This window comes from Thamnophis elegans, chromosome 2, assembly GCF_009769535.1.
Source record: "Thamnophis elegans isolate rThaEle1 chromosome 2, rThaEle1.pri, whole genome shotgun sequence".
NCBI classification, from domain to species: domain Eukaryota; kingdom Metazoa; phylum Chordata; class Lepidosauria; order Squamata; family Colubridae; genus Thamnophis; species Thamnophis elegans.
Window position 1 is genome coordinate 30,069,202 of NC_045542.1, and position 9,370 is coordinate 30,078,571.

The window sequence follows — 9,370 nt, forward strand, 5'->3', positions numbered from 1 at the left end:
GGCAATGAAGATGTATTCCTACAATGAAAGAAGGGCAACCTGTGGTAGATATTATTCTCCCAGTTGCTTTTGGAAAAGGGCTTTTGTTATTGTGCTACTTGTCTAAGGGGATTTAGCTCTTTTTCCAATTTTGGCTTTCCTTTATTCCAATTGAGCCAGCCATCCTTCTGGCCAGGGCTATGCAGGTTAGCTGTTTTCTTTCCTTTGCCTTTTTTTTTTTGGTCATCTGGATGTAGGATTGACAGGAAAGGGTTAGCTAGGTCCAGTATGATGGCATTCCCGCTGAACATGACAGGCCTTTCCCCATAGAATGAAGGTGGCAATATATCACCTAGTTGACACTGGCATAAAAGAATGGAGGATCTGTTCTCCCTATTTCTGTTCAAGGGAGTAAAAACTAGAGCTTGGCATGTCATCCTGAACCTCAGACCACTGAACAATTTCTATTAGCCATGGAATATGCAGAATGGAAATTATTGAGATGCATGACAGAAATCATGATCTAAAAACCTTTTAAACTGTGATAAACATGCCAGAAGCTTACTCGCTCATTTCCATCAAACAAGTGTTTATAGCACAGACTGAGAAAAATCTTCAGGAGAATGTTTTGTGGTGAATGTAAAGAGTTCATTCAAATTTTAAGTGCTTCCTTGGGAGATCTTTGTAGGGTTGTCACCTGGCCTTCTGAGTTCATATTTATTAATTACTGCAAACTTAATTTATATGACTCTTCACAAATTTCCTCTAAGAAGAGGATCTACTGAAAAGAGTTTCTGTCAAAGCTCAGGACCCTTCTCTGAAAACTCCAATCCCACAATTGTCTCTAGTTAGTATGTCTCACTGTAGAAGTTAGCATATTAGACTCTTGGCCCTGCCAGAGCTGCTGGATGTGTTAGTTGGATTGGCGGTTGATTTCCCCAGGCTTATGATCCTGGGGGATTTCAATCTGCCTTCCATTGGCGAGACATCCGAGTCAGCTTGGGAGTTCATGGCTTCCATGACGGCTATGGACCTAATTCAGTTAATTCAAGACCTCACCCATAATGGGGGACACACGCTCGACCTGATTTTTGTCTCTGGGCAGTGGATGAATGATCTAGATTTAGGGGATATTTCTACCCAACCCTTGTCATGGTCGGATCATTTCCTCATCAGGCTTGACTTCCATACTGCTACCCCTCACTGCAGGGAGGCGGAACCGACTAGATGGTTCTGCCCCAGGGGCCTGATGGACCCTGAAAGGTTCCTGATGGAGCTTGAGATTTTTCCTGAATCCCTTGCTTACAACTCAACCGAAGCCCTAGTGGAAGCCTGGGATAGGGCAGCCGCTGGGGCCTTGGATTGTGTTATGTCTTTGCGGCCTCTGACCCGGTGTCGATCCCGGGTAGCTCCCTGGTTTACCAAGGAGCTCTGGGAGATGAAACGCCGGAAAAGACACCTAGAGAATGGTTGGAGGGCCAGTTGGTCCGAATCTGATCGAACACTAGTAAGAATTCATATTAAATCCTACTTAGTGGCGATAAAAGCGGCAAAACGGCAACCTTTTTCCGCTTTTATCGCGTCCGCAGTTAACTGCCCAGCCACCCTGTTTAGGGTGACCCGCTCCTTACTTAACCAAGGAACTGGGAATGACACCTTGCAGGATAGGGCTGAAGAATTTGTTCAGTATCTGCAGGATAAAATCACTCAGATCCGGACAGGCTTGGACTCTGACTGGGTAGATTTGGGCGAGTCGAGGGATGAATCTTGTGGAGACCATCTGGGATGAGTTTGACCCTGTGACCCCTGAGGGCATGGGCAGGATTATGGGGAGACTCAGTGCTGCCACTTGTGTGCTGGACCCGTGTCCCACTTGGTTAGTCTGGCTTCCCGGGAGGTGACACGAGGCTGGCTCCAGGCAATTACCAACACTTCGTTGAGAGAGGGGTTCTTTCCCACCGTCTTGAAGGAGGCGGTGGTGAGGCCCCTCCTTAAGAAACTTTCCCTGGACCCAGCTTCTTTAGCCAACTATCATCCGGTCTCCAACCTTTGCTTTGTAGCGAAGGTTGTCGAGAGTGCGGTAGCACGTCAGCTTCCCCAGTACCTGGATGAAGCTGTCTACCTGGATCCGTTTCAGTCGGGTTTCAGGCCCGGATACAGCATGGAGATGGCATTGGTTGCATTGGTCGATGATCTCTGGCAGGCCCGGGACAAGGGCTGCTCCTCTGTCCTGGTCCTATTAGATCTCTTGGCGGCTTTCGATACCATCGACCATGGTATCCTACTGCGATGACTCGGGGGGTTGGGAGTGGGGGACATTGTTTTACGGTGGTTCTCCTACCTGCCAGATTGGTCGCAGTTTGTGTTGACTGGAAGGCAGGGATCGACCCTGAGGCGCGTCACTTGTGGGGTGCCCCAGTGGTCGGTTCTCTCACCCCTCCTGTTCAACGTATATATGAAACCACTGGGTGAGATCATCCGTGGTTTTGGGGTACGGTATCATCAATATGCTGATGATACCCAACTTTTCATCTCTACCCCAAACCACCCAAACGATGCCTTTGATGTGATGTTCCGATGCCTGGATGCTGTGCAGATCTGGATGGGGAGGAACAGGCTCAAGCTCAATCCCTCCAAGACTGAGTGGCTGTGGTTTCCGTCATCCCGATTTGTGCATCTTATTCCATCTTTGATGATAGGGGGAGAAATTTTAGCCCCCTCAGAGAGGGCTCACAATCTGGGAGTCTTCCTGGATACGCAGCTTAGTTTAGAAGAACACCTGACGGCCCTGACCAGGGGGGCCTTTTACCAGATTCGCCTGGTACGTCAGTTGCGCCTCTTCCTGGATCGGGATGCTCTGTGCACAGTCACTCATGCCCTCGTCCTTTCTCGCCTGGACTACTGTAACGCTCTCTACATGGGGCTGCCCTTGAAGAGCACCCGGAGGCTTCAACTGGTCCAGAATGCGGCTGTCCGGGTTATCATGGGGGCACCTAGGTGCTCCCATGTTGCACCCCTTTTAGGCAGCCTGCACTGGTTGCCAGTTGTCTTCCGGGTGTGATTCAAGGTACTAATTATGACGTTTAAAGAGCTCCATGGCTTAGGCCCCGGGTACCTGCGAGACCACCTACTGCCACCAGTAGCCTCCCATCGTCCAGTGCGATCCCACAGAGTTGGCCTCCTCAGGGTACCGTCGGCCAGACAATGTTGGCTAGCGACCCCCAGGGGGAGAGCCTTCTCTGTGGGAATGGAGAGCCATTCCCTCTGGAATGAGCTGCCCCTGGAGCTTCGTAAAATCCCCGACCACCGGTCCTTCCGACGCGCCCTAAAAAGTTGGCTTTTCCAGCAAGCCAACCTGGCCTGAACAAAACAAAATAAATTATTGATTATTGTTATTGTAATCGATTTTTAAAAAAAATGTTATTGTTAATCTTAATTGGGTTTGTTTTTTGGATATTCTATCTAATTTTTTTTTAACTTTTGTAATATGTGTTTTGTTTAATGTTGTACGCCACCCTGAGTCCTTGGGAGAAGGGTGGCATATAAATCCAATAAACCAAACCAACCAAACCAAATTTACAATAAAGGTCCACTTCCTATAGCGGGGAGAGGCCACCTGGCCTATCCAGGCAGTTACAAGAAAGAGTGGGGAGAAGATCTCTTCTTTAGTCCTACCTTACCTTTTTCAAAATTTCTCCTCCTACAGAAAGCTGGTTTTAGTTCTTCCCCTAGAATGGGTGGTGCAGTAAAATCTGTTATTGTAGAAAATGGGTATTTGCTATTAAGTTAAGTGTACTATTTTCTATCATTTAGGCAGTCTAACTAGTTGGGAACAGCCTCTCTAATGCCTGAGCCGTTAAAACAATTAGTCCTAACCAATTATATAAGCATACTTTTTGATTAAAAAGGTAATACTGCTAAATTCCATAAGTTTTGCAATTTTCCACTTTCTTTTTTCATATACACAGTCCATCATTGTCAGTTTGCCTCTATTCTCAAAAACTACCACTAAAAATGGTATATTTATTTCTTGCCCAACCCTAAACTTGGTAGAATCATTAATTTTATTTGGAGGGTGAGAGTAGCAATATTTCAGAGTTTAAGAATCACTGCTTTACCATATGCTCTACTGTGATTCCTTTTAACAGCTACATCTGGGGATATGCAGACCTACCAGTTACGCAGGACACCAACCACCACTTCCCTTCCACAAACAGTTGTGATGACAACGCCTGTGTCCTTGACATCTCAGTCAACCAAATCAGATGATCCCCAACTGAAACGAGAAATAAGGCTGATGAAAAATAGGTATTTACTTTCCACTTATGTTCTTAAAAGATATCTTGTGCACAGTTACCAATAGGTTTCAGCATTTTATCTTGCCTAAGGAATATTATTCCATTCTAACTAAATGTTTGCTTATATTGCCTGCTTTTTTTTTCCTGATTTCACTTTATTTTGGAGTTGGAAATATCTTCATTTAAAAATGTCTTATTTCAAGAAATAAGGAGAAAAGAACTATTTTTAATAAATAAGAAAATAAGATTCTTGAAAAATAAATTTAAAGCATCCCCCCTAGGAGCCTTAGCTTTTTACTTGTGCTTCATAATGAAAAATTATTGTGAAATGTTCCATCACATATACAGTATACTGATGGATCACTTGAACTTTTAATCTGTGTTTTTTAATATGTCAAACTTCTGAAGTAAAATCCTAAATAGGCTTTAGACCCGTGATGACGAACCTATGGCACACGTGCCACAGATCGCATGCATAGCCATATCTGCTGGCACATGAGCTGTCAGTTCCAGTGCACATGCACACATCGGCCAGCTGATTTTCGGCCTTCTGGAAGGCCGGGAAACACCGTTTTGCGCCCTCCCCAGGCTTCAGGAAAGCCTCTAGAGCTTGGGGAGGGTGAAAAACGAGCCCAACTGGCATACCAGAGGTTTGTTCGGGTTGGCTTACTGGGCCAATTTTTCACCTTCCCCAGGCTCTGGAGGTTTTCCTGGAGCCTGGGGAGGGCGAAAATGGCCTCCCTGGCCCCATGGAAGAAATACTTACCTCAGCTTGGGAGGTAAGAAGTGCAGTGCGAGTGGGGAGTGGAGCACACAAACACATATTGGGGGGCGGGGGGGGTTGCATTACAGGTGCCGGCACGCATGCATGCTATCGCACACATGCCCTCATATTTTTGTCACCCAACAACAAAAAGGTTACCCATCACTGCTTTAGGCTATCCTTCTGTGGGTATTTAGTTTTAAGTCATATTCAGTGGACAGTTATTTTGTTCCTTAGCATTAGAGCATAATTATGCACAGTTACAGTATCTTGCTTTTTCTTGGATTAATTTAACTGTAGACAGTCTTTGACTGTTGATTTTATTTAGTATAACATATTGAAAAAGTGCTCAGCATTTATTTCAGAATTTAGTTGAAAGAATTAAATCAGATTTTTATTTTAGCCCTATCAGCATAAGGAGAGAAGGATACTGTCAATTAAACACGCAAAAAGTTCATCAAAGGCTAAAAATAATAAAAAGCTAAGAGGTATAGAATAAAATTATATACAAAAAACAAAAAGGAATCTAAGAGGGGTTGGAACAGAAGATGGATTTAGGGTAGCATAAATGTTAGTACATGGCAGACTGTGTCTATCACAATACAGAGCACTGTAGAATGAATTAAATTGTACTACCTTGCAAGGAAAATATCCTGATCATCATTTAAAGAAAAAAATTTTAATGACTGCCATCTTCTCTAAGCAAAAATGGAATGTTTGCAAAATATTTTGAGTTTTGTATTATAATTAACATAGTTTTGCTTTTGGATTTCAGAGAAGCTGCTCGAGAATGCCGTAGAAAGAAAAAAGAATATGTTAAATGCCTTGAAAATCGAGTTGCAGTCCTTGAAAACCAGAACAAAACTTTAATTGAAGAACTAAGAACTTTAAAAGATCTTTATTGCCATAAAAGTGTGTAAGAAAAGAAAGTAGAAGCTTTTTCACAAATATCAGGGGGATTTGATTTTTTAGAAAATTAAAATGAAAGGTCAAAAATCTCTTCAAATTCTACAACTTAAAGACTCTTATAATATTATTTGAAATTGTTGCATGGCAGAGTACCAAAGAAAGCATGAAATTGTGTGAAGAAGCATTCCTCTGGCACAACTGGAATCTTGATTAAATCAGGCTATATGGACATGTACCTTCAGTCAATTGAGCGATTGAATTTCATGAGCTGTAGTTTAATTTTAAATGCTTGTTAACTTTTGATTGCAGTTAAATTGCAGAGAAGCTAAGACTGCCATCAGCTGTAAATGTCTATTAACATGTTTAATCAGGATATATTCATGTTTATTCTTTAACCCACCATACTAGATCTGTGCATATAAATTGATAAGCAATGAACTGCACATCTGCAATGAACATTCATATGTTTTGGTTTATACAGAGTCCCTAACCTTCAAATCCATGCATTCAGAGTTCCCAGTTGTGTGGTTTCTATTTACTTTTGTCATATTAGTACACAAGGCCACCTCTGTATTTTTTGTATACCTGGAACAATCCTCATATAAGAAGGCTTTTCAGTTTTGTATATATATCTTTTCCTTCAGATTGGAAATTCTAAGCTGCACTATAAATTTGTTGAGACCACACATATGATTTCAAAGGCAGAAAATTTAATTTTTTTAATGTGCTGTTTATCAGTATTGATAAAAGCAATAGCAGGCACCTTAGGCCATGAAATATATACCAATCATAGTTATTCCAAATTTTTTGATGCTTCATACAAAACGCTACTGGAGAATACCTTGACTTTTTGTCTATGCATTTAGTCCACAGGTAAGAAAAATGTCTGAAAGATTAATTCAAGTGAATGTGCATCATGTATGTTATTTGAAGATGCTGTTCCTGGTATACAATGACTGAGCAAATGCCAAGATCCTTAGCTCTGCCCATTGTATACCACAAGAATCCAAAATTACAAACCAAAGATAATGCACACAGAGAGACATTGAAATACTTAATTTCAAGACTATTTGTAAGCCTCGTAGTAATTTGTAAAAATATTTCTGATTTTTATAAAGAGGTAATCCATCTGGAATTGGTCTCAGATATATTTTTATAGTTAAAATATTTACCTTTTATATGGGTATTTTAGACATGTACAATTTCAGAAAGCAGATATTTTTTCTCTCAGATTGTCAACTTTATATTTGTAGAAATTTTTGAGAAACTAAAGCCTATTTCTGTGTACTTTCATCTGGTAGGGATTAACAAAAATATTCTTGAATATTCTGGGGGGAAAGGTTCCTATTGTTCATAGAAAAATGCATGGATCGTTTCAATATGAAGATGCTGTCAGGGATAATTATGTTACTTTGCTTTCTTATTTTCAAGAAATGTTAAAGACTTATTTTGAATACCTAGTGAATGTTAAGCCAACAGTTGTTGCCACAATACTTAATCATTCCAATGATACCCTTTAAAATGCCATTTCAATCTGCATTTTAGGCCAAAAAGCTATTATACTGCTGCATGTGTTAAAATTCTGGGCAATTTTGAGATTATCATGATAAATCATTCCATAGAAAATGCCATGAAATTATTTCTTCTGATACCAGCAGCCCCTTGCCTTAGAGAACAGAACAGCAGAACATTTCTATAAAGCCATGGAATTGTGCAGAAAATTGTTACGAAACTTTAAAACAAAAATGATAGTGCCTTTCTCTCCCAAAACTGTTAGCTTCCAAGAGCTAAAGAAGAAATGAAGCTGCATGGATTTCTGCAGTTTTGGGGTAAACATAAGAAAAAAATGTGTAACCTGTACAATAGGCTTAACATATCTGATGTAACCTCCCCCAGCAAAGGAACAATAACTGGAAATGGGGGGGGGGGGGCTTTAAAAAGATGCTATCCTTGAAAATAAGCCATATGCTTCTCTTGGTTCTGTTCTCTTAGAAAGGGCAGCGGGGGTTGGGGTGGGGTACTCACCACTTTTTATTGCCTAAGTTGTCTATAGGCAATTTAAAACCTACCAGGTACACTGGACTGCAGTTCACACATTCTAACCGGATACGATGGACAAAAAGGATTGTGAGAAGTTGTGATCCATGAATCTATGAGGACATCATATTGCCCATCTCTGTAGTTAAAATATCCTGAAAAGAGTAATTGGATTCTGGGAATGGGTATCTTTGGAAGCTCCTCTTTAGGGCTCCATTTTCTGCAGGCACAAGTGGAGCTAAGTAAATCTCAGCAGCCAGTGCTATGTGGTGACGTAGCATAGAAGGCTGATGTTCAGGGTAAAATGTAGCTGAAGCTATTAGTTTTGCACCAGAGCTCCATAGTTATGCACCGTGGAGAGAAGGGGGTATATATCTATATGCACGTGAACTTTTCCAATTATTTATCCTCACCTGAATGTTGAACTCTTTAAAACAAATGCCTATGATAGATATATATCTATAAAAACTTTTAATAAATAAAACTTATCAAAAAGTGTGTCATGTTTATGTCTTCAAAAATAACTTCTAAGTAGGATGTGTGTGCGCATGTACACGCACACACACACACACAGTGTCAGACTGCAAACACCCATCATCCCAACCAGCACATGCAAATCTGGTTTGCCATATTGTTCACATGCATAAAATGGCAAACAGCTGCTGTTTATAAAATAGAGCACCTGTGTTGCTAATCTCAGCTATGGATCACAATCACCAAAACTAAAGTATAGTATACAGCTGGACTCTCTTCTGTGCAAATGTTAATTTTACTATGTTTAGAAGAAAATTGAAGTTGTCAGATTTAACACCAATATCCGATATTTAACACTAAGATATAGTAAGTGGCCAAAATTGTGGAATGTAATGCAACAAAGTCTGTTCAATTACCTGTATTCTATGAAAAGTTATAGCCAAATAACCAGAAAAAGGAAGCACAGCTTGCTTAGATTGATATCGGGTAGCTTTGTAGCCAATGAGCATGAGTGTTTAGAGAGCCAATGAGGTGCCATCTTATTTTGGCAATGAGCCAATCAGCTCACAAGGTTCAGTTATTGATGTCATGTATTGAAGCTGAGAGGATATTTGTCAGTGTGTTATGTGTTCGTTATCAAGTTGGTTCATTTAATGAACTTGTAAAACATAATAAAATTAAATAATCGTGTAAAGAGTTGACTGGTTACCAGAAAGCGATGTAAAATAGTAGTATTATGGGAACAAGGCTACAGATATAAAGAAATTCGAAGAAAATTGGTGGAAGCGTAACCAAAGGTGGCATTTCTAAGTTTTTGAAGAGGTATAAGGAGACTCAGTCACCACAAAACCACACTGGTAAAGGCAGGAAAAGTAGCACAATAGCAAGTGATGATAGAAGAATTAAGAAA

General features: G+C 40.8%; 1 protein-coding gene across 2 annotated transcripts in view; it reads left to right on the forward strand.

Annotated features, from left to right (window-relative positions):
* ATF1 (activating transcription factor 1) overlaps nt 1-7,775 on the forward strand; it is a 35,159-nt gene extending 27,384 nt beyond the window's left edge. For both annotated transcript variants that reach the window (XM_032210439.1, XM_032210440.1), the window contains 2 exons: nt 4,128-4,287; nt 5,816-7,775. In XM_032210439.1, coding sequence (XP_032066330.1) covers nt 4,128-4,287; nt 5,816-5,960 — 305 coding nt within the window. In that variant the 3' untranslated portion in view covers nt 5,961-7,775. The remainder of the gene's footprint in view (nt 1-4,127; nt 4,288-5,815) is intronic.
* Nucleotides 7,776-9,370: the final 1,595 nt, after the last annotated feature.